This window comes from Coffea arabica, chromosome 7e (assembly GCF_036785885.1).
Source record: "Coffea arabica cultivar ET-39 chromosome 7e, Coffea Arabica ET-39 HiFi, whole genome shotgun sequence".
Lineage (NCBI taxonomy): Eukaryota > Viridiplantae > Streptophyta > Magnoliopsida > Gentianales > Rubiaceae > Coffea > Coffea arabica.
This window is the reverse complement of record NC_092323.1, coordinates 13,440,782-13,466,286: the sequence shown is the minus strand read 5'-3', so window position 1 is coordinate 13,466,286 and position 25,505 is coordinate 13,440,782. Positions and strand designations below refer to the sequence as shown.

The 25,505-nt window shown below is 32.6% G+C and overlaps 4 protein-coding genes and 1 non-coding gene across 7 annotated transcripts; 3 read left to right on the top strand and 2 right to left on the bottom strand.

The window, feature by feature from the left end:
• Positions 1 to 516: 516 nt before the first annotated feature.
• Positions 517 to 4,015, top strand: LOC113701054 (uncharacterized). 2 transcript variants are annotated; one of them, XM_027221513.2, is made up of 5 exons: positions 517 to 749; positions 867 to 940; positions 2,521 to 2,641; positions 2,814 to 3,128; positions 3,484 to 4,015. In XM_027221513.2, exons 1-5 carry the CDS (start codon positions 615 to 617, stop codon positions 3,754 to 3,756), a joined length of 918 nt encoding a protein of 305 aa, XP_027077314.1. In that variant the 5' UTR covers positions 517 to 614; the 3' UTR covers positions 3,757 to 4,015. The 2 variants fall into 2 exon arrangements, with proteins under 2 accessions (XP_027077314.1, XP_027077313.1); XM_027221512.2 differs by having other exon boundaries at positions 519 to 749; positions 2,521 to 2,656.
• Positions 4,016 to 4,849: 834 nt separating this feature from the next.
• LOC113702435 (annexin D2) lies at positions 4,850 to 7,998 on the bottom strand. The gene is made up of 5 exons (XM_027223649.2): positions 7,725 to 7,998; positions 6,789 to 6,934; positions 6,297 to 6,515; positions 5,715 to 5,927; positions 4,850 to 5,314 (listed from the first exon to the last, which is right to left on the bottom strand). Exons 1-5 carry the CDS (start codon positions 7,798 to 7,800, stop codon positions 5,018 to 5,020), a joined length of 951 nt encoding a protein of 316 aa, XP_027079450.1. The 5' UTR covers positions 7,801 to 7,998; the 3' UTR covers positions 4,850 to 5,017.
• A 10,263-nt stretch (positions 7,999 to 18,261) lies between these two features.
• On the top strand, positions 18,262 to 19,498 carry LOC140011233 (snakin-2-like). Its single transcript, XM_072059998.1, has 3 exons — positions 18,262 to 18,345; positions 18,452 to 18,494; positions 19,344 to 19,498. The coding sequence occupies exons 1-3, from the start codon at positions 18,262 to 18,264 to the stop codon at positions 19,496 to 19,498; spliced, it is 282 nt and encodes a 93-aa protein (XP_071916099.1).
• An 858-nt stretch (positions 19,499 to 20,356) lies between these two features.
• On the bottom strand, positions 20,357 to 20,429 carry TRNAR-ACG (transfer RNA arginine (anticodon ACG)). Its single transcript has one exon. It is a non-coding gene; the product is annotated as a tRNA-Arg (tRNA).
• Positions 20,430 to 20,597: 168 nt separating this feature from the next.
• LOC113702381 (uncharacterized) lies at positions 20,598 to 25,420 on the top strand. 2 transcript variants are annotated; one of them, XM_027223566.2, is made up of 8 exons: positions 20,598 to 20,984; positions 22,073 to 22,605; positions 22,734 to 22,806; positions 23,500 to 23,580; positions 23,670 to 23,733; positions 24,613 to 24,700; positions 24,808 to 24,892; positions 25,095 to 25,420. In XM_027223566.2, the coding sequence occupies exons 1-8, from the start codon at positions 20,871 to 20,873 to the stop codon at positions 25,176 to 25,178; spliced, it is 1,122 nt and encodes a 373-aa protein (XP_027079367.2). In that variant the 5' UTR covers positions 20,598 to 20,870; the 3' UTR covers positions 25,179 to 25,420. The 2 variants fall into 2 exon arrangements, with proteins under 2 accessions (XP_027079367.2, XP_027079368.2); XM_027223567.2 differs by lacking the exon at positions 25,095 to 25,420 and having other exon boundaries at positions 20,738 to 20,984; positions 24,613 to 24,718; positions 24,808 to 24,887.
• Positions 25,421 to 25,505: the final 85 nt, after the last annotated feature.

The following is a 25,505-nucleotide window of genomic DNA, read 5'->3' as shown; positions in this document are numbered from 1 at the left end:
GATGAAAATTTATTTGATGGTCAAAAGTCAACACTAGTAATAATTTAATAGCTGCTGAAATTTTTTGCTCTAAAATTAAAATGTAATTACGATATTTGTATCTATAAAAGACATATCTATAATATTTTTAAAGCCACATAGTTTAAGTGAACTCTTCGCAGAAAATGAACTTCCCAAACCATGGGGTTTGTTTGGATTGTAAGTTATTTGGAATATTTCTACTGTAATACTTTTTGTGATGTGATGTATGTGAGATAAAAAGGTAATTGGAAAGATAAAAAGGTGTATTGAAAATCGTAATAATGATGTAAGCAAATAAAATTGAAAAAATAATGCCCAATAACTATTTGCCAATGTTATCGATTCATAAATAAAACGAAGAAAATGAAAATGAAGAATCTTAAATGGTGGGACCTAATAAGTACACGTGTTAAGTAAGATTTTAAGACTGATAACGATAGATTCAGATATTCTTTCTTTGTGGTGTCTACTGTCTATACAGTCTACAACAGCTCTCCGGATATTTTCAACTAAACCTTTCAGACTTTCAGTTCAAAACAAAAAGCACAGAAAAAGGAGAGAGACGAAAGGGATTAAAAAAAAAAAGAAAAGAAATGGAGAGAGTAACGCCTGCCCGGAAGCCCCATACTTCCACGGCCGACTTGCTGACATGGTCGGAGGCGCCTCCGTCCGACTCCTCCACCTCCGCCTCTGCCAATGTCTCCCGCTCTGCCACTCGTCCCCAGCAGGTACACCTTCTTGTTTAACTAGCAACTTTAAAATGCACTGCATTGTAGCCGGAGATTTAGAATTGTACTCTTTTTAATGTTTTTCTTTTTCTTTTTTTCTGGTTGAAATTATTGTAGCCAGCAGATGGGATTGGTAAGGTGGTGTTTGGAGGACAGATCACTGATGAGGAAGCTGAAAGTCTCAACAGAAGGTTATTGTAATCAGATGCATATCTTTTTTCTTTTTCTTTTTTTTGTTTTTGCTTGTATAATTCAGGAGAAGTTGCACTGAGATGCAAATTAAGATGTCAAGTTTGAAACTTTACTTGCATTGTCAAGAATCTAGACCCCTATTTCTTTTTTTGGGTTTTTCTTATTTGCATTTTTCCTGTATTAATTTACTAGAAGTTGGATGATAGTATAATGGATCTGTGAGTCCATGCTTCAGTTTTTATGTTTATTTAGTAGATAATTACTGTTTCAGCAGTGAAATTATTTGTATTATGCATCTATTTTAAAGATTTATTTTTTTCTCCGATGGCTTTCCTTTTTTGGGAAATATTTTGGGTAATATTGGTTTATGAGTAGAATATAAACAGAAAATATTACATATTTGGTTGAACTTACATGTTTTCTGAATCTTACTACCTAATTTACTTTTTCACTTTGATATAACCTGTGACTTTTTCTTTAACTGGAATTAATGTAGCTTACTTCGTACTTTGGAAGATATTTTGCTTAAATACAGCTATACGTATGGGGGTAACTTTTGTTGGCTTTTTGATTATTTGATTAACAACTGGAGTACAATTTTGGAAAATGTTATTTGCACTCCCACTTTTGTTAATCACACTTCCAATATCATTTTAATCATATAGTTTTCATTTATTAGACTATATGATAAAATAAATGGTGGGTGCACATAACAAAAAATAGAGTGCAAATAACATTTCCCATTCAAGAGGTCAATGGCAAGTGGTTCTGGAATATGTGGTTCTTCGATTTAAAAAATGATACTTATAATTGGAATGCCAAGTTTTGACCAAAAGCTAACCTGGCTGAATGTTCTTGATTGCTAGTATCCTATGTCTATCTGAATGTTGCATTGTAGCAATCAGGGAGATGCTTGTGTTTTACTTGCGTGTGCATGTGTGTATGGCTAGACTCTTTAACACCCGTCAAGAATCATGCTTTGCAATAGCAAGATAAGATGTTTAGGTAATTGTTTCTGCAAAGGTAATATTTTTGCATGTCAATATAAGCATAGGTCTTGGCTTTTGTTGCTGATGTATATCCAAGTGACATACGTAATAAGTTGCCTTTACTGGTCAATGTGATGTCACTATATATCAATGCTAACCAATCACCATAATCCCTGCTTTTTTTCCTTTTTGTGTATAAGTCTTTCCAAGGTGCTATATGAGCCGCTCGAACTCTTAAAAACTGCATGTCATTAGGTTCTGTTGCCATGTAGAAACATGAAAGGTCAAAGTCTTCTTGTCAAGATGTTTGTAAAGCTTGAGTTTCTAAAGGTGAAAGTTCGTTTAATTTTATGGCAGTCAGTTTAGAACAGACAATTTGAGCATGTCATTAGGCTTGTGGAAACATCATCTGGTCCATTTCTTTCCAAGCATTTTCATCTTTTGCATACTAAAATGTAGTATATTCAAAAGTAAATTGTTAAAATGTGCCAGACGCTCATGATTGATTTAGCATCGTTGCATAGTGCAATTTGGAACCTTGATTCTTAGCATTTGAGCTCTTATTTGCTGCGGTTTGTTCGTGTGTTCAGGAAACCATGCTCAGGATATAAGTTGAAGGAGATTACTGGAAGCAAAATATTTTCTGGAGAGAGTGAAGATGGTGCATCAGAATCTGGAAATGGTCATGTCTCTTCTAATAATAGGACATCTGTACGTATGGTTCAGGTATCTGTAGATGTAATTGTAGTAACTCTGTATTCTCAGCATGCCTGAATCCCTTCCATTGGCTGAATGAAGCCCATACAGCCATATTCTTCTATAAACCATGATGCCCATAACAGGTCTTTTGACTGCGAATGCAATTGCTCTTGATTGTTGTTAGCAAGCTGCAAATGGAATCAGCCAGATCTCCTTTGGTACTGAAGAAAGGATTTCTCCAAAGAAGCCGACAACTCTTACTGAGGTTGCAAAGCAGCGGGAGTTAAGTGGAACACTGGAAAGCGAAGCTGATAGTAAGATGAAGAAGCAGCTGTCTGATGCGAAGAACAAGGAACTAAGCGGTAATGATATCTTTGGCCCTCCTTCTGAAGCTCCTTCCAGATCATTGGCTGCTGTGCGCTCTATGGAAGCAAAAGAAAGCAAGGACATGGGAGAACCTGCACCGCGAAATCTACGAACATCAGTCAAGGTTTCTAATGTAAGTTAACTCGTGGGACTCATCTGTTAGATTAACTTCCATTTTCTCCTCTTTATCTCTCGTTCTTGTACCCCGTATGGCCTGCTGATAATGCACATGTACAAACAAACAGCCACACACACACACATTCACTCTCTCTCTCTCTCTCTCTCTCTCTCTCTCTCTGTGTTGAATGTTTTAGGATAGCATTTTGCATTTGTATTGTCATTATGATGTCTATATCAGCTTTTGGATCTGTTATATTTAGGGAAATTTTTTTGACAGTTTCTTTGCAACCTATTACCTAAAGTCTATTCTTTTCGGACTGGTTGTCCAAAATGCTGGAATTTTTATGGTCTTGTTTGAACTTTTGTAGCCTGCTGGCGGTCAAAGTAACATCTTGTTTGGTGAAGAACCAGTTGTCAAGACTTCAAAGAAACTACATGACCACAAATTTGCAGAGTTGACTGGCAATGACATTTTCAAAGGAGATGTTCCTCCAGGCTCTGCTGAAAAGCATCTGAGCACAGCGAAGCTGAAAGAAATGAGTGGCAACAATATTTTTGCTGATGGCAAGGTTGAAGCTAGAGACTTCTTGGGTGGAGTGCGCAAACCCCCTGGTGGTGAGAGCAGCATTGCCTTGGTCTAACTATTTGCATGCAACTGGAAGTTTTAATAACTAGGACCAATAGCTCTCTCTATGTTCCTCCACAATTTGTGTCCTGTACTTTGTGGAGGAACATCTGTGGTTCGTGAGTAATTAGGAATCTAGTTTATAGGTTTTGAATGTATGGATTATGAGATAAGAACAATTTCAGGATCTTTCGTTTTCAGAACCTTCAAAATTTATCTGAGAGTTAACCATGGGCAAGCTAAACCATTATAAGTTCGAACTTATTATTTCCCTCCTCTGATTTGTCACTATTTGCTCACTAGTACGGAGAATTTTTTTTTTTGGTGTCAACATGCCAGCTTTGCCAATTGCCAATCTGAGTGGGCTTAAAAAAGATTGTCACTTCTGTTTGTGTCGTGAATGACGGTGCAAAGTTGATGCAAATGGTGCGTATATTAATTGTATTTATGCTAGTCTCAGAATATTCACAAATCGGAAATCTGACCATATATTCCCAGGCTGGTTTAGCAATCAAGTTTGGGTAATAAAATCATAGAAAACCCATTCGTTCAGTGTCTTCAAACTCCACCAGTAACAAGTATATCATACTTGCGTTTTGAGAAATACAAGTATATCATCCTAGTGACAGAGTGTATCATACTTGCCTTTGAGGTCCATTTTGCGGATTGAGCCGAATGAGCTCTCGAATGGAGAGAGAAACAACCTATGAGAAAATCAAGCTGATCATGGTTGATTCAAGCAGGTGAAGGAGTTTCACAGGTCTCTTTCTCTAAAGTCCTGGGGAAAATCTCATCCTGTTTTGCCTCCCATTTGCTGCATCAGTAAATGAAGCCTACACAGCATGGTAGTATAAGTTTTCACATACGGTAGTACATTTGCTTCAATTTGGTTGGCCTTAACCTGATTGCAGACCTCAGTACTAAGTTCTGCATGATCAGTACATTTTCATGAATGATCAGTAAGGAGGAATCATTTCTAGCTCAAATATTAACTGGCCTTGTCAATCCCATCAATTAATTGAGGTTATTACCTACAAACAAGTTTTTTAAGGTAATGCGTAATAAATGTTGCTTGACTTTTAACCAGAAAGTGCAAGCCAGAGAGAGAATTCTGAAGGACACTCTGAACCAATCATAGATAACAGCACACAGTTTCTCTGGCCATTAACTGACCAAACCAGCAGAAGTTCATGTTTCAAAGTCATGGAACTTTAAACACTTATTACTGACTGTATTTCGTACATAAAAAGCTCTTAAAGTGCAGAACAAGGAGCTACTCAAAGATCTCCATGCCCTGTTAAAGCCAGAAGCATTTTCTCATAGTCTCCAGAAGTGTCTCCAGCAATTGCACGGTCCAGGGGGACACTGTTCCTTTTATGATACTCTTCTTTGACATGCTGCAAGTCAACCTCAGCTCGAGTAGTCACAACACGAGTGAGAGCCCATTCATCAGTACCCACTCTGTTGATAGCCAATCTAAGAACCTTCTCAAAGTATCTCTCGGGACTCGTCAGGCACTTTATTGTCGCTCTAAGTAATTTGAGGTACTCATCTTTAGGATCATCTTTCAGATTCTGCACGAACAAGACAATTACTGAATATATATGGCAAATGCCATAAGTGTCGAATAGAGTCCTATGAGTACTATCAGACTTGTATGGATAAAGAGGCATAGATATCAAGACATTAATTTGCGCAGAAGATCAATAAAGTTCCACTAAGGTATGCGTCTTATAGCAGCAAATTTCAGCCAAATTATTCAGACGAATCAGCAGACCCAGTGTTTGCAGAATTAACTTTGAGTCTATGAATAAAGAGGCATAGACATCAATACAATAATTTGCATAAAACAGGTCCACTGTATATTTTAATAGCACATTTCAGCTAAAGTATTCAGACACATCAGCAAACTCCATGTTTGCAGAATAACTTGCACTCTTGTTTTTGGAACATAAGTTGTGAACTGCAACATACCTTGTTGATAGCATTCCCAAACTCATTGTTATACTGGTTGAGAGTTGCATTGAGCTGTGCCTTGCTCCTTGTAGTCAAAATCCTGATAATCTCCTCATTATTGTAAGCCTTTTCAGATATCTTCTCGTGAAGTAGCTTAGCTTCTGATTTTGCTAAAGTCATGTTGACGTCATCTCCTTCATATCTGAATGCAGTCACTAGGGGGACCAAAAGCTGTTTTTGAAGTTAGTTAATACAAAGCAAACAGCTGAGAGAATGTTTCTAATTCGTCGGCACAATAGAAAAGGATGGTGCATTTTGCAGAAAGTGTAATGAACTACCATGCATTTTGTATAGTGCTAGATTACTTACCATGAGTAAATAATTCATTGGAGACAATAGAGTGAAATGATTTATAGTAGAAATACATTGGAAAAGTTAATGGATTCGAAATTATCATAATCACTACACGGGATGGTGTTATACATTGTAAGAAGCTTGATCCATGCTTCAAAAACTTGTAGTTTCACCAACTGGGAAAGGTTGTTGAATCAAATTCATATGATCACACAACTGAAGTAAATGGAAAGCATCCTGTAATACCTTACGGAAGTCCCCAGCTGTATGATATGCAACATCTTCCTCAATGGATCTCTTGTAACGAGCATGATAGGCCTGCCTCGCCTTGAAGAGATCTTGTGAAGATCTGGTACAAGCAATTTCCATGATAACCCAATTACTAGCAGTCAACCTCTTTGTAGCTTCATAAGCCAAGAGCGCATCACGCTCAGCTGGATCAAGTGTCCATAGCAGTACTGCACGCTGTTTTGAACATGCACGTAAGTGTCCTTAAATGCTAATGGAGAGCCTACAATGTCAGTCTTATCAGCCAGGGCATAACATTTGCAATTCAAACTATTTTAGATGATAACAAATCAAAGAAAACAAGGAAAAAGAGGAGGAAAGACGGTGATAATAGAAACACACAAAACTGAAGTACCAAGCGAGATAATAAATCATAAAGCCCTGTGTTGGGAAATGAACGACACATGTTTTCACATGGTTTCAAACGAAGCATAAGAGTCTGAAGGTCACCTGAAAGTCACTAGAAAGTTCAGCATCCAAATCTTTCAGAAGATCGTCTCCATAAGTTGCAGCATATACTTCCCGAATCAACTTACGCTGTGCTGCATTTCGGTGAGCCAGGATCTGGATAATTAGGTCCTCGTTTGTTCCCCATCCTGTAATATATTCAAACACCTCATGTCTGATTTTTGTCAAATACAAAGCAAGAGGTATGATATTTACAATCATCTCCATTTCTATCAAAATTTCCTTCAAGTTGGGCAAAAGGCCTCTTAGTGCATTAGTTTCCTAAAGAACTTCAAGAATAGGTAATAGTAGTACATTTTGTTACACACAAACAACAGAGAAACAACTAGTAGAAAGAAGATAGTAACAGCACAAATTGGAACAACACGGTTCCAATATAGGAGGACATTGGCTAACTACGAAATTAGCAAAAATAATAAAAATTCGAGTTGTCGGATGACTCAGGCGACTCGGCTGTTTCTATCCGTCTCGACCGAAGTCTCGGCAATTTATTATTTCGGCGTCAACTCGTCCGGGTATCTCATCGGAGAATTCCGTTCCGGTGTTGAGTCAACCCAGACTTTGCCGAGTCCCTGAACCATGTAATCCAACAGATCACACTATTTAAATTGAATAGGATAAAACCACGCTTATATCACTACCGAAAGCAAAACACACTGATCATTAATCATATCGAGAGATGATCAAAAGTCCCAAAAAACTTAGATCTTTAAAAACCTTACTAGGATCATGTTCAAAACTTCAAAATTGAAGCCAGTCCAGAAAAACATTCTTTGAAATCATCATACTAAAATGGCCACTGCCAAAATTCGCATAGTACATCTAAAATTAACAGATCGTCTACACACTACCATAAGAATTACAGATAATCAAAGATAACAGATTTGATCAGCAATGAAAGAAAGAAATTAAAGGGACCTGCAAAAGCTTTCCTAAGCTGCTCACAATCCTCATCTGCAGGAGGTACAGATGCAGGAACTCGCAATGTAGCCATTCAGGTTCTTTTGTGTGTCTGTTATTGTGTGTAGTGTGTGTTTCTGTAACAAGAGACTGGGGATGGAGGATGAATTGATTGACGGGACAAGTAAGTACAGTGGTCCAGTTGGTGTAACAAAGCAAGAGAAAGAGTGCGGGGAAGGATGCCAAGTGTGACGAGGAAATTGGAAAACGGACAAAACGATGAATCCAAGGTGAGAAGACGTGAGTAACGTTTTTGGTGTTTTAATTGCCAGTTTAAGGATAATGAAAAAAAAGGGCAAAAGTCATAGGGATGGATTGGATGACGTGGAGTACCAGCAGCGCAACAAAGTATGGCGTGGATATAATATAAGCTGTAGATATAAAACAAAATATTTAGAGCCAAGTACTCCATGCAATGCCCCAGTGAGTATTCATTCGTAGGACTCTGGGTTGCAATTGTTATTCACATAATCACATGCTCTTCCGTGGAATATGTATGGTTTTTGGGGGTTATATGAGTAATCATGATTTTTTATTTTGTTTCATTTTAGATTTACTGGTGGTAGAATCCCAGTGGAATGGAGTCCAATTTTTGACTGAAAAAATATTTGGAGATGGTTTTTTGAATTTAAATTGGGAACCAAACCGAAACTTTTGTTTAGATAACTTTTGAAAATTAGATAAAAATGAAAAAAACAAAGAACATAAAGTCATGCGGACATATGCACGGGTCAGGTTGATATGAAGTTGATGAATGCATGTTATTATTTTTACTTCATATATATCAAATTATTACAATATATTTTTCTATAAAAACTTAAAAAAATAGCAATTCAAACGGGTTTCAAATTTTTTAGTATATCAAAATACATTATACATTTTTCTTCAGTTACAACACATCATCAATTAAAGGAAGTGTTTCTTCAGTCTCAAAGTCCTTGCCCTAATGCTTACAATTTAAACTAACTAGTCTAAACACCTCACAGTAGATCATTTTTTTGGAAAAAAATTATAACCCAGGGAGGAATTTGAAAAGAGTAATAAATGTATGTAATTGTTCGTATAATTTAGGGTACACAAAAGTATAGTTAAAAAATGAGATTTTGTAGCAATAGTTCAATATATGATAAAAACATTCTCATTATTTTTAAACTACCACATTGATGGAAGTTGGATCCTGAAAAAAAAAAGAAGTAGAAATCTATATCATAAATTGAGCAACATAAGGGTTCAATTAAATGTAACTGAATATTTAATTCGATAAGTAAATGAAATACTTACAAATATCTTGCCTTTGATTTGATAATCTTTCATGAAGGTAGGAACATTCTTCGCACTAATCAATTCTGAGTACGAATGCCAGTATTGGGGGTTTAATTAATTCTGTTGAATTTTGTGAATCTCGTACTATAAATGAGAATGCACGATTTTTACATGAATAATGTGTTGGTCAAACAATGTACCTCCATTTTCCTAACAATTAAGAGCATACGGAATTTAGAATTATCATTTGTTTTAGAAAGTTTGTAAATAATATTGTATAAAAATATATACGTATAAATAATTTATACCTTCCCTTTTAAATCTCTAAGATAAGAAGAATTATAACGAAATATGAATCATGCATGCCTGTCTTGAAGAGCGAGGTATAGGTTACCACCGGGATCTCTAACTTGTATGTTAACATTGTATTTGATAAGAGGAAATTGTGATATAAAATAAAAAATATAATTAAAATTAAAGATATATGAAAATAATCACTTGACAATAGTGTCGACTACGTCATTGCAATGGATATACACTATTTTCAAAAATCAGATTGACATGGTTGTCCACGATTATGTTGTTATCTTTTATTATTGGGTTGGAGGAAATTTAATCGGAGTGGAATTGTTAATTAGAGGAGTATTAATTGGAGTATGAAGGTATGTGAAGGGAGGAATGTTAGTTGGAGTAGAATTCTTATTTGATGGAAACATGATAGTGTGTTTCACATATGGACATGTTGTATTTTATGAAATAAATTAAATTTAAAATGCTAGAAAAATAGAATTGAGGGTGGGAAGGTGCGTGGAGGTTTGTTGCTAAAAATCCCTTCTCAAATTTATATAGATATAGATATAGATCCCTTATTAGTACTTATAGTTAAACTAGCCAACAAAAAAGAGTGAAAATAGGCTTTGAATACATACATACATATATACTAGTGTTTTGACCCGTGCTATGCACAGGTTACATTTCAAATCAAAATAATATTTTATATATTTATATATTGTGTTACAAAATAATAAATATATATAGAATAAAAATTTTAAATAAGTGCATGCTTAATTATCAATATCCATATCAATAAAAAAGTCAATTTATCAATATCCAACAAAACATATTACTATGTTATACCCATATATCAAAACTTATAATACAAAAAAAAAATTATAACCAATTTATTTTCTTCCATTTTTAGAAAAAAAAAAGATCTTTCTCCTATCTTGTGCCCCTAAATTTGTTGAATGTATTTTGATTAGCATTTTTCATAAACTTTAACGTATATTTTAAAGAAAATTATCCGTACTATGTGTTTTTAGTGTTCTTAAAATTATTAAAAATCACTATCATTTCTCTCTATTCTTATACGCCAGTTAGTCATCAGATGCCTCCTACGACTTTCATACCTTCTATCATGGTACCACCCTTTCTATTTTTATTTTTTTTTGTCATCTCTGTCATATCCCTGCAATCCCCTTTCTTCTTCTCTTCCTTCTCCGCCCATCATTGTAATCCATATTTCTTTTTCAACCTTTCCTGCTACTTTTTAACACCTCACCATTTTCTTCCCTCGCTCCTCCCCCTGTACCTAACATATAAATTCATATTCCTACGATCCAATATATTTAACTTTACCTATCATAATAAAAATATAAAATTGAAAATTAATTACAATGGTTGCAATTATTAGTATCTAAAAATGGAAATGAAAAACTGACAATATCTATAATATCCTCAAGTACTACAATCAATTCATATATATATATAAATATATATATATTTTAACATAGAAAATACATATTTATAAATGAAGATAGCAATAAGAATCCATAAAATAATTAATGATATCAAAAGTTATCATTAGTGTTTGGGTTTTACACTCTTATCTATATCTATATGTATTGAGGAAGGGGTTTTTTATCAGAGACCCTCTCAATGACGTCTAAACTTCTCATTCTTTTTTCTAGATTTTTATATTTATTTTAATACATAAAAAATAGTGGGTTATAACTAACTCTATCACCAATCAAATTTAAAATTTAAAACATTTCCACTATCTATTTCATAAACTGTTTATACTTTGTTATTTATACTTTAAATCCTTTTTACTCCTTAATTAAAGACAAATGCTTATTCGTATGCTATTTTAATACAATGTTACATTTTTATAATTAAAAAATATTTATCCCCAAACTAACCCTATAACCACCCCTACAAATGAGCTTTACAAATTACAATCACGTTTCAAAAAAATCACAAATGTGCAACTAAATGTAAAGTTCAACTAAATGTAAAGTTGAAGGGTAAAGTGCAGCTAAATATAAAGTTAAGGGGGTGTTGAACTTCAACCCATCACATTTCCGATTGCCTTGTGTTATTTATAATTTTACAACAATTAAAACTTCCATAAGACCACAAGAAAAGATAACAAATATAACATCCATTCATGCTTTCTTATTAATTTAAATAAGTAAGATTATTTACACTCCATTTTTGTTATTCACACTCCAATAATCATTTTGATCATATAAGTTTCAATAATTAGACTATATGATAAAACAAATGGTGGAATTGCAAATAATAAAAAATTGAGTGCAAATAATATTTTCTTAAGTAAGAAGTGGCACCCGTGCCTTTCTAATTTAAAAAAGTAGTAGCTCCGCTTATATAGGAATTTGGTTTGAAGTTTATTAGTGGGAGGGTAAATAAAAAGAAAATATTGCCAAACTTAGTAAAAGTAAAAAAGTAAATGATAATCTTTTATCTTTAAACTTAGCATTCCTAAGTAAAAGGGCAAAATTAAATAGAAAACAAAAAGGAAATAGTGTCGTGGATTTAAAAAATTAAGAATGGTACCATTCATGAAATCTAAATTATGAAATCACTAAATAAAAAACAAAGTACCACTAGCCTTTTAACGTGAATTTTTTTTTTAAATATTCATTTTTGATAAAAAAAATAATGATAATAACAACACCAATTCTACCAAAAAATTTTTTAAAAAAGTAATATTTTATTTTAAGAGAAAGATATAGAACATTCAACTCTAAAATACTACTTAATTTGCATATATCTGGCCCAAATTTGACAATAGATTTGAATAAAGTGCAAAACCCAAACACTAAGGATAACTTTTGATATCATTAATTATCTATATCTATATGTATTGAGAAAGGGGTTTTTTATCAGAGATCCTCTCAATGGCTTCTAAACTTCTCATTCTTTTTTCTAAATTTTTGTATTTATTTTAATACATAAAAAGTAGTGGGTTGTAACTAACCCTATCACCAATCAAATTTAAAATTTAAAACATTTCCACTATCTATTTCATAAACTGTTTATACTTTGTTATTTATACTTTAAATCCTTTTTACTCCTTAATTAAAGACAAATGCTTATTCATATGCTATTTTAATACAATGTTAAATTTTTATAATTAAAAAATATTTATCCCCAAACTAACCCTATAACCACCCCTACAAATGAGCTTTGCAAATTACAATCACGTTTCAAAAAAATCACAAATGTGCAACTAAATGTAAAGTTGAAGGGTAAAGTGCAGCTAAATATAAAGTTAAGGGGGTGTTGAACTTCAACCCATCACGTTTCCGATTACCTTGTTTTATTTATAATTTTACAACAATTAAAACTTCCATAAGACCATAAGAAAAGATAACAAATATAACATCCATTCATGCTTTCTTATTAATTTAAAGAAGTAAGATTATTTACACTCCATTTTTGTTATTCACACTCCAATAATCATTTTGATCATATAAGTTTCAATAATTAGACTATATGATAAAACAAATGATGGAATTGCAAATAATAAAAAATTGAGTGCAAATAACATTTTCTTAAGTAAGAAGTGGCTCCCGTGCCTTTCTAATTTAAAAAAGTAGTAGCTCCGCTTATATAGGAATTTGGTTTGAAGTTTATTAGTGGGAGGGTAAATAAAAAGAAAATATTGCCAAACTTAGTAAAAGTAAAAAAGTAAATGATAATCTTTTATCTTTAAACTTAGCATTCCTGAGTAAAAGGGCAAAATTAAATAGAAAACAAATAGGAAATAATGTCGTGGATTTAAAAAATCAAGAGTGGTACCATTCATGAAATCTAAATTATGAAATCACTAAATAAAAAACAAAGTACCACTAGCCTTTTAACGTGAAATTTTTTTTAAATATTCATTTTTGATAAAAAAATAATGATAATAACAACACCAATTCTACCAAAATTTTTTTTAAAAAAGTAATATTTTATTTTAAGAAAAAGATATAGAACATTCAACTCTAAAATACTACTTAATTTGTATATATCTGGCCCAAATTTGACAATAGATTTGAATAAAAGTGCAAAACCCAAACACTAAGGATAACTTTTGGTATCATTAATTATTTTATGTATTCTTATTGCTTTCTTCATATGTAAATATGAATTTGCTATGTTAATATATATATATATATATATATATTGATTGTAGTACTTTAGGATATTATAGATATTATCAGTTTTTCATTTCCATTTTTAGACACTAATAATTGCAACCATTGTAATTGATTTTCAATTTTATATTTTCATTATAATAGGTAAAGTTAAATATATTGGGTCGCAGGAATATGAATTTAGCGGTTAGGTATAGAGGGAGGAGCGAGGGAAGAAAATGGTGAGATGTTGAAAAGTAGCATGAAAAGTTGAAGAAGAAATATGGGTTACAAGGATGGGCAGAGAAGGGAGAGAAGAAGAAAAGGGATTGTAGGGAACTAGGGATATGACAAAGATGACAAAAAATAATAATAATAATAGAGAGGGTGGTAACATGATAGAATATATGAAAGTCGTAGGAGACATCTGATGACTAGCTGGCGTATAAGAGAAGAGAAAAATGATGGTGATTTTTAATAATTTTGAGAACGCTAAAAACACATATTATGGAGAATTTGTTTAAAAATATACATTAAAATTTATGAAAAATGCTAATCTAAATGCAGTCAACAATTTTAGGGGCACAAGATAGGAGAAATATATTTTTTCTAAAAATGGAAGAAAATAAATTGGTTATAATTTATTTTATTATATTATAAGTTTTGATATATGAGTATAACATAATATGTTTTGTCGGATATTGATAAATTAACTTTTTTTTTAGAAAACTCTTCTCACCTTACCACCCAACTTAACCCTCTCCTTAAATGCGTTAACAATTCTTTTATCATGTAAATCATTATATATTAAATTTTTTTCAAGATATTAAGTATATTCTTTAAAATTTTTAGTCTATATATATATTTATTATTTTGTACCACAATATATAAATATATAAAATATTATTTTTATTTGAAATATAACCCCGTGCACAGCACGGGTCAAAATACTAGCGTTATCCTATTTGAACTTCAACCCATCACGTTTCCGATTGTCTTGCGTTATTTATGATTCTACAATAATTAAAACTTCTATAAGACCATAAGAAAAGATAACAAATATAACATCCATTCATGCTTTCTTATTAATTTAAATAAGTAAGATTATTTACACTCCATTTTTGTTATTCACACTTCAATAATCATTTTGATCATATAATTTTTATTAATTAGACTATATGATAAAACAAATGGTAGAATTGCAAATAATAAAAAATTGAGTGCAAATAACATTTTCTTAAGAAAGAAGTGGCTCTCATGTCTTTCTAATTTTAAAAAATAGTGGCTCCGCTTATATAGGAATTTGGTTTGAAGTTTATTACTCAAAGGGTAAATAAAAAAAAATATTGCCAAACTTAGTAAAAGTAAAAAAGTAAATGATAACATTTTATCATTAAACTTAGTAATCCTAAGTAAAAAGACAAAATTAAATAGAAAACAAAAAGGAAATAATGTCATGAATTTAAAAAATCAAGAATGGTACCATTCACGAAATCCAAATTATGAAATCACTAAATAAAAAACAAAGTACTACTAGCCTTTTAATGTGAAATTTTTTTTTGAAATATTCATTTTTGATAAAAAATAATGATAATAACAACACCAGTTCTACCAAAAAATTTTAAAAAAGTAATATTATAGTTTAAGAGAAAGATGTAGAACATTCAACCTTAAAATACTACTTAATTTGTAATTTAACATTAGATTTGAATAAGAGTGTAAAACCCAAATATTAATGATAACTTTTGATATCATTAATTATTTTATGTATTCTTATTGCTGTCTTCATATATAAATATGTATTTGCTATGTTAATATATATATATATATATATATATATATATATATATATATATATATATATATATATATATATATATATATATATATATATATATATATATACATATATAATAAGAGTGTAAAACCCAAACACTAATGATAACTTTTGATATCATTAATTATTTTATGGATTCTTATTGCTGTCTTCATATATAAATATGTATTTGCTATGTTAAAATATATATATATTTATATATATATATATATGAATTGATTGTAGTACTTGAGGATATTATAGATATTGTCAGTTTTTCATTTCCATTTTTAGATACTAATAATTGCAACCATTGTAATTAATTTTCAATTTTATATTTTTATTATGATAGGTAAAGTTAAATATATTGGATCGTAGGGATATGAATTTATATGTTAGGTACAGGGGGAGGAGCGAGGAAAGAAAATGGTGAGGTGTTAAAAAGTAGCAGGAAAGGTTGAAAAAGAAATATGGATTACAATGATGGGCGGAGAAGGAAGAGAAGAAGAAAGGGGATTGCAGGGATATGACAGAGATGACAAAAAAAAAATAAAAAATAGAAAGGGTGGTACCATGATAGAAGGTATGAAAGTCGTAGGAGGCATCTGATGACTAACTGGCGTATAAGAAAAGAGAGAAATGATAGTGATTTTTAATAATTTTAAGAACACTAAAAACACATAGTACGGATAATTTTCTTTAAAATATACGTTAAAGTTTATGAAAAATGCTAATCAAAATACATTCAACAAATTTAGGGGCACAAGATAGGAGAAAGATCTTTTTTTTTTCTAAAAATGGAAGAAAATAAATTGGTTATAATTTATTTTTTTGTATTATAAGTTTTGATATATGGGTATAACATAGTAATATGTTTTGTTGGATATTGATAAATTGACTTTTTTATTGATATGGATATTGATAATTAAGCATGCACTTATTTAAAATTTTTATTCTATATATATTTATTATTTTGTAACACAATATATAAATATATAAAATATTATTTTGATTTGAAATATAACCCGTGCATAGCACGGGTCAAAACACAAGTTATATATGTATATATATATATATATATATATATATATATTAACATAGCAAATACATATTTATATATGAAGACAGCAATAAGAATACATAAAATAATTAATGATATCAAAAGTTATCATTACTATTTGGGTTTTACACTCTTATTCAAATCTAATGTTAAATTACAAATTAAGTAGTATTTTAAGGTTGAATGTTCTACATCTTTCTCTTAAACTATAATATTACTTTTTTTAAATTTTTTGGTAGAACTGGTGTTGTTATTATCATTATTTTTTTTTATCAAAAATGAATATTTCAAAAAAAAAATTCACATTAAAAGGCTAGTAGTACTTTGTTTTTTATTTAGTGATTTCATAATTTGGATTTCATGAATGGTACCATTCTTGATTTTTTAAATTCATGACATTATTTCCTTTTTGTTTTCTATTTAATTTTGTCTTTTTACTTAGGATTACTAAGTTTAATGATAAAATGTTATCATTTACTTTTTTACTTTTACTAAGTTTGGCAATATTTTTTTTATTTACCCTTCGAGTAATAAACTTCAAACCAAATTCCTATATAAGCGGAGCCACTATTTTTTTAAATTAGAAAGACATGAGAGCCACTTCTTTCTTAAGAAAATGTTATTTGCACTCAATTTTTTATTATTTGCAATTCTACCATTTGTTTTATCATATAGTCTAATTAATAAAAATTATATGATCAAAATGATTATTGAAGTGTGAATAACAAAAATGGAGTGTAAATAATCTTACTTATTTAAATGGAGTATACCCCCGCCCTGCCACCCGCAAAAAAAAAATTATATATATAATTATATATAATATGTAATTTAATTAGTTATAAACTTATGATAATAATATTATTAGTTAGATGTATTATATAATGTATATTAGTGTATGTAATATAATTGATATTATCAATTATACGAATAATTAGACATGTCTACTAATAGAATTTATTAATTAGTTATACTAAATTTACTAAAACATTTATACTAAATTTATAATTACACTTAATAGAATAACACTTTTTTCTCAAAAAAAAAATCACAAACACAATAATGAATTAGTGATTGTATTTGTACCAAAAGTGAAAACTTAACTATTTTAGTTGTATTTATTTCATCATTTTGGATTGTATTCAAATAACTTTTGTTTGATTGTTTTTATGAGTTTCAATTGTAAAATTAAAATGAATAATAACTTGATGATGTGTTGATATTTTAGTACTTGATTATTTATTAAAATTTAACAATAATAAAATTTTATTAACCTAGCGGGGAAAATTTTATTAATCCCACGGGGGCATCCGCGGGGGAAGCGGGGCGGGGCGGGGGGAGTGGGAGGCGGGGGACGGGGCGGAGGCAGGGGGGAGTTTGTAGGCAGCGGGACGGGGGATGGGGGAGGGGTCCCCCGCCCCATTGCCATCCCTAATTTGAATACCCGAAAGCAATTTACTCTAGGTTTAAGGTCTACGGGGACCTCGTTCTGTCTTGACTGAACGTGAGTTCTTGGTGGGTCTCCCTTAGATTGCTTTGGGCCAGTTTCTCCGTTAACTCTTGAGTGTTTCTAATCTAATTAATTGTCTATCTTTGACAAAAAAAATACCAATTATTTGGTGAGGGTGTGCTCGGAGGGGGGGTTGGGTCACCATCCCACATCAGAAGATCGTAGAGTATTTACTCTGGATTTAAGGTCCACAGGGATCTCGTTTTGTCTTGGCTGAACGTGGATTCTTGGTGGGTTCCCCTTAGATTGCTTTTGAACCGGTTTCTCCGTTAACTCCTGAGTGTTTCTAATCTAATTAATTGTCTATCTTTGACAAAAAAAAAAAGAATGGTTTTTCGTCTTCTGCCTTTTTCTTTTCAATTAAATTACTAAATCGTTTTCTCTTTCTTTTTAACTAGGGAGGACAGCAAAAGCTTAGAATCATGGCTACTTCCAAGCTTCCCTTGACACTTTTACTTTCTTTTCTTGTTTTTCTTCTTGTTGAAGCGGATCGTGATGATCTTAAGGTACAACTTACCATTTATTTATTTATTTTTTTTCACCTTTTACTCTTATCTTTTTCTTCTTGTAGTTTTAGTAGCCAACACGTTATTTTCTTTTTTTGTCACACAGATCAGTAGCAACAGTTCTGATAGTTTTCTCACCCCAACGATAAGTATGAACCATATGCATGTTTATTTCCAATCTGCCACGACCCATGACTCAGATTCAATTATTATTGCGAAATGCATATAGGAGAATGTTATTTGTACTCCATTCTTTATTATTTGCACCCCATCATTTGTTTTATCATATAATTCAATAAATAAAAATTATATTATTAAAATGACAATGGGAGCGTAAAGAATATTTTCCTAAAGATAAAGGCCAATTTGCAATCTTTTTCATGCCTGAATCTCTAGTTTGCATACTAAATTTGCACTTTTATTCAAGTTGAGGAGCTATGTCTGCCAAATTTTGTTTGATATATATGATTTATAGGTTGTACATCAGTTTGCATTAGTTATGTGATAGAAAGTTTTCTACAGACAATAGAGAATGTGATACTAGAACCTCAACTTATTCATCAATTTTTTTTGGATAGATTTAGAGCAGATTTTACCTAAACTAACATAATTGCTAGAAGATTTAGTGGCAATTGGTTGCAAACCACATTTTCAGAAGAGTGTAGTCCACAAATGAAATTATATCCATGATGCTTCAATAAAATTTACATGAGACTGAACAAATCAACAGTAGTAACCAATTAGTCACACTATTTATGGCATGCCAGCTGCATCAAAAATTCCAACTTTTTTCACTGTCTCATATTGGTGCCTGTGTGACCAATTAGTAATCATACACTCACCAAGAATTCATCCACCATGCATATTGAATTTTGCCCTCCAAGAATTTATGAAGAAAGATACACGAAAACAACTAGAACTAGTAACCAGAAAATAATTCTGAGTTGCCAGTAAAAACAGAAAAGGCAGTCGTAGTTGTTTTGGGCATATAACACTAGATTGTGGACAAGCTTGTGCTGCAAGATGTGCTTTGGCTTCAAGGCAGAAGCTCTGCAAGAGGGCTTGTGGGACTTGCTGTGCTCGCTGCAGCTGCGTGCCTCCAGGCACTTTTGGGAACCAGAAACTCTTCTGCCCTTGCTACTCTACTCAATGACTACCCATGGTGGCCGGCGCAAGTGTCCCTAGATGAAGTAAATTACCTAAATTTCACTAAGCATCAAACAATATGTATGTGGAGTTTGTACTAATAAATATGTGTGTGTTTGAATGGTTACTTGTGGGAGAGTTTGTAATGTATAAACTTTGTGCAATGGTAAAAAATGTAGCGATTGACAGTATAAGATTAATAATCGAAGATCATGAAGTGTTTTGATTTTCAGCATCATAATAAAGTTTGAGCACATGAGATCGATGCTGATAAAGAGATTTAATCCAAAGTCTTGACATTTTTCTTTTGAAGATAAAAGTGAATTATATGGATTAATTAATCTTCTAGACAATTAATTTGAATTTAAAGGGTGATGCACTATCCATTATTAATATCCTGCAAGATGTGCTATCCATTATTAATATACATGAAGTAAACTAGGCTCTTAGGGGTGCAAGCAATGTTAATGAATCAACTTTTCATTTTCATGTTAAAAACATCTAACTTTATGGATTCCCTATGAAATTTTTCACTAGATTTTCTAAAGCAATTCGTGTTGAACAACTTTCATCAATCAGTTAACAGTCATCTTTTCTGTTAAAAAAATTTAAATTTAAATTTAAAATTCAAATATTACACACAGTATTAACATTAATTTTATTACACTCATATTTTACTTTCATCAAGTTCTATTTCCCAAAATCAGTCAACAGTGGCCCAATCTGCTTTTGTTATAATTGGGAGAAAACCACGTCCAAGAACAATTAAGTCCAACTTCAAACCTGCATTTTGGATCAATGGCACTGGACCACGTCTGGGACAAAACATTACCTGACCCCATTTATGAAGGCGAAAAGAAAAAACCGACTCCACTGGGGATCGAACCCAGAATCTCTGGTTCCGTAGACCAGCGCCTTATCCATTGGGCCATGGAGTCTTACATGTTAAGCGACAAAAAGAATAAATAATAACAATGTAGAGCTACATAAAAGAAAAGGAAATTTTGAGGTCGCTTGAAGCATACTCGTCCTCATCCGCTCCCAAGTCCCAACAAACAGCAGCAATAAAGAATAAACCCTTTTTTTTGTGAATTAAAAAAAGGCATATACGAAAATGTAAAAAAAATAAAAATAAAAAAAAAATGAAAGAGGGTATATTGAATATGCTATCTTGATAGTAGTTGATGACTGAGAAAACCATGACATCTGAACAAGCAGCTGCTGCAGCATAAATAAAGAAAGTAGTGTACAAAAAAAGGCAAAAAAAAAATTAAAAATATGGAATGTTGAGAGATAGTGGAAGTCTTGATCATCAGCATCAGCTATCTGTTGGAGACTGATCAAAAAAGGTAAAGAAAGAAGAAGAAGAGAATAATCAGATGGGAATAAGGAGTAAAGCTGCCCACTTTGTATCTGATCTTACCACAGTTCTCCTCAACCCCATTTCAGACAAACCTTCTTCCAAACCCAACTCCACTACCCCTGCTCACCCTGTAAGTCAATATTTATTATTATTTCATGATTTTAGTATGATTTTGTGCTATAATCTTCCCCCAATCCATTCATCGAAGAAGAAAAAGCTGCTTCTTTTTATTATATATCAATAATCTGATCATTTGGGTTTTAAATTTTCATGTTTTTGTATATTGTTTGAAGGCCCAGTTAGGATTTTTTTATCCCCGAGTGAAGTGGGAATTAATGGTCGTAATGGGTTTATTTTTATTTGTTGGTTTTGAAGTTCTTTTCTTTTTAATTCCCTATTTGTTTTCTGCTGTGGATTCTGGTGGTTTCTGAAGTGAAGTTTTAGTCACGTTTTTACCATTTTTAGCTGTAACTTTTTTGCAGTCTGACTATATTTTATGGCTTTGAAAAGAGGAGAAGGGTACTGCTAGGTTTTAATGCTAGAGGCTAGCTAGGGGGATTCTTTGTGAAAATGGAAAAATAGTGTTCTTTGTTTATGTTAGTCCATTTATATTCCTTTAATCCCGGAGGTGACTTGGGGGCATTCTTTGTGAAAATGGAAGAATGGCGTTCTCTTTGTATGTTAGTCCATCATGCAAATACTAAAAGTTAGGAGTTGAATTACAAATTTTTCGTGGTTTTTTGAGTTTTTTCTACTTTAAAGTTGAACCCCAGCAGTCATGGAATGCAAAGGTGGATATTTTACTTGACAGAAGTGTATTCATGTTGAGCCCTGAGGTTGTAAAAGCATCAATAGTCCAGGCCTCTGGTGGCTAGTACTGCAGTAGTGCTTTATTTAACGTAATAAACAAATTAATGTATGCAAGGGTAGGCATCCTGAGAGCCTGATGTAGATAATATGAAATAATTCTTTTTTGAGTTGAGATGCAGGGGCATCCTCTTTCTATTTCTAAAGCCTCAAATGTATCTGTAATGTTTATAATATGTTTTTATGGGATAAAGGTGGATTTACTTTTCCATGTTTGAACTTAACAGATTTTCATAATGTTTCTTACGTTCTACAGCATCTTAAGAGGAGCAGTTTATTGTCACGTTTAATTGCCCTCTCAGAGATAAAACATTAATGAAGCTTATAGAAATTTGGTATTGGTTTTAATAGGAAGAAAAATCTGAGTCTGGAGGTAGTAAAGCAGACTCCGTGTCAGATGAGGATGAGGATTCTGAGGACTCTGGTGATGGTCCTGATACATCTTCTTTTACTGCATTCCTAGTCTCCTTACTTTCATCTTCAGAGTCTGGTCGAAGGCCCGAATCTGCTGGGGAAAATGCGTACCAGGAGGACCTGGCTGAATCGTCAGATGTGCCGATACTGAGAGATAGTGGCAGAAAAAGAAGTTTATTCTCTAGGGGTAAACAAACCCTTAACAGAATCTACCACTCTGCTAGATTACCTGGCTTTCGAAGTCAAGGATCAGCAAAGAGCAGCTCTCAAATGGTGGTCGACAATGCAAATAAATCTAAAGTTTCCGCGGATGAAGAGATGTCTACACAAAATTTGGATGAGCCAATGCCTTTGGACGAGTTTCCAGAAACTTCTGAACCTTCATTGCTTCTCTCTGAAAAGACTCGAAGCGTTCTATTTGCTTCTATGCCTGTTCTTGTTCAGGGGAGGAAATGGTTGTTATTATACAGGTGCAAGAACATATAATCATATTATTACACGATATAAATAACCTTTTTGAATTTTCAGAAGATATCTGGCTTTTTTGTTGGCTATTCACATTATAGAATATTTAATTTCAGTATTCTGCCTTCTGCAGTACATGGAGACATGGGATATCACTTTCAACTTTATATAGAAGAAGCATGCTTTGGCCTGGTCTCAGTTTGCTGGTAATTGGGCCTATCACTCAGAACTTTGCTTGTTGTTTGTGCTATACTTGAAACTATTTATACAATTCATGGCACATAAGCATGGATGATGTCTAAACTTAGCTGTTGATTGGCCTGCCACCTGGTGGACCTTTTGAGAATACTCGTGTTATATGTTATGTTTGTTAACTGAAGGCTTTAGTCTATCCACTGTAATTTTGCATCCATTGTTTTTTGTTTTAAAATTAGTGTTTCGAGAAAAATCTGGATTTAGTTAAACTATTATCCCCTCTTTTTATTTCATTCGTTGCAGAAACACACAGACACACACAAGCACACTCTTTTTGTATACAGACCTCACCATGAACATGGGTCGACATATAAATGCTAAATGTGTATGTAAATGTAGATTTATTAATTTGTTAGGTATCATATATTCCACCTTATTTGGTACTAGAAGAGTCTGATTCTGGTTCTTATACTAGTTATTTTTGCTCAAATTTGAGGATTTCATATACACAAAATTAATGCAACTGGGCTATTTTAGTGAAAATATTTTCTATGCATGTAACTGCAAGTAGCTGCAAAATGGATTCGTGGACCTCATTTGTGCAAATTATTAAACTGTTGGACTATGAGTGTCATTTACATGTCACCATAATCAGTTTTAAAGTCTCTCTCTCTCTCTCTCACAATCTCAATCTGATTATTTAGGTTGTGGGAGACCGCAAGGGTGCTGTATTTGGTGGTTTAGTTGAGGCACCCTTAAGAGCTACAAGCAAGAAAAGATATCAGGTGGGATGAATGACCTCATATGTTCGGTATCTTAGCACCAAATACTATTCTGTCTATGTCATTTTAAGACAGCATTCAATTTGAAACAGGGCAGCAATAATTCATTTGTTTTCACAAACATATCTGGTGATCCTGCAATTTTCCATCCCACAGGTATTAATATTGCTTTTTGGGCTGCCGTATTTTAGAAACTTCTGAAGAGATATGTAACTTTTTGTTTGTTTTGATTTATTAATGCATTAATTAGAGTTTAGTTATCTAGTTGAATAATACTTCTTCTACTGAAAAGCTGATGACCACTGGCAGGACGCTTTGACTCTGTCCGAATATTTTTAGGGGTATATTTTTCCCGTCTTTGATGAGGTTTTCCATATTATAGACCTCTGTTTTTCGTACTTATGATAATTTTCATTCAGGTTTCTTATCCTTTCATGTAAATTTTTCCTCGATTCCGATGTCAACCTTTTCTAATTCTGCAAATTGTCCTTAGTGATGGTCTATGATGGAGAGTTAAGTGAAATTAGATTGTAGGGGTAAAATAGTGATTAACTTGAAAAGGCTAACAAGGGAAGTATCTGTAATTTAAAAGCACCAGATGACTGACATTTCATTTGAGCTTCTGAGATCAAATGGTGCATGCCCTTGACATTTTTCTAGCCAAACTACTGCTGCTTGAGTTAAACTTTTCATCTTCTTACTACATAAGTTGTCTTTACCCTAGTGTCAAAAGGACAATATAAAACTAGAGAACATGGGGCATCTTTCTTTTTTTGGAATGATATGGTAGTTATAATATGGCTGAGTAAAGCAATTAGCTTTAGTAGACCTACAACATCGAATTGCAGCTGTGTTGTCTTGTGCCTGGCTTTATGGATATTGATAGAATCATTGAAAGATTGCTGCATCTAGTTCAATTTATTCCTATCAATCTTTTCCTTTGTTGGTCCTTTTTTTTTTTTCATTTTTTTTAATGCAGGTTTGTTTGTGTACCTTTGAGGTTGATTGTTTTAAAATGTCATCTTTGCCAAGCAGGTATGAACCGCTATTTCACCTTGTGCTCGCCTGAGTATTTAGCTCTGGGTGGTGGCAGTCATTTTGCTCTGTACTTGGACGGCGATCTGTGAGTTTTCTACTCACCGTATGTACTTGTGATTGCTTCACTTCTAGTTTGCCCCTCTATCTGGCAGCTAGCTTACTGTGTCTGAATGTTCAATCTGTGTTTTCTAGATTGACCGGATCTAGTTCAGCTTCAGAAACTTATGGAAACTCTTGTCTAGCACACACCCAAGATTTTGATGTGAAGGAAGTTGAGGTACTCCCATCCCTCCTATTCACGCTCACATTTGTTGTATTCATGTCTGAACATCTTTCATTGATTTGATCTGATTGATTAAGCTTAGTTGCCCGCCTCAAGTTGACTTGGTATGTCTGTCTCTCCCATGGGGCAAGATTACGGAATTATTACCATCCAGTAGAATACCAAATGATAGAATACTGTTTCATGTTTTACGCAGTTATGGGGTTTTATATACCCTTCAAAGTATGAAGAGATGGTCTCGCTGTTGCGAACAGAGGCACCAGGAATTTGGCGCTTGTAGCAGGTTGACTTGCAATTCTATGTAACACTCTCTCAAGTCCAGCTCTTGTACCGCTGATTCACAAACTTGGGGCTGGAAGATTAATGTACATATACTAGAAAATATAAATATGCTATATGTTGAAGCCACTTTTCAGCTGTAAAGATTTGCTCTGCCTTGTATATAAAGTGCCAATTTTGGGCTGAGTGTTTGCAACAAACTTGTTTGGTAATAATAATGTTAGTGAAGCTTTTTTTGGTTAATGTTCCTTTGTTATCTTGTGCTGAAATTACCAATTTTTGAAGTTAATGCACACGTATAAGAATAATAGTGGAGAATTATGATGTG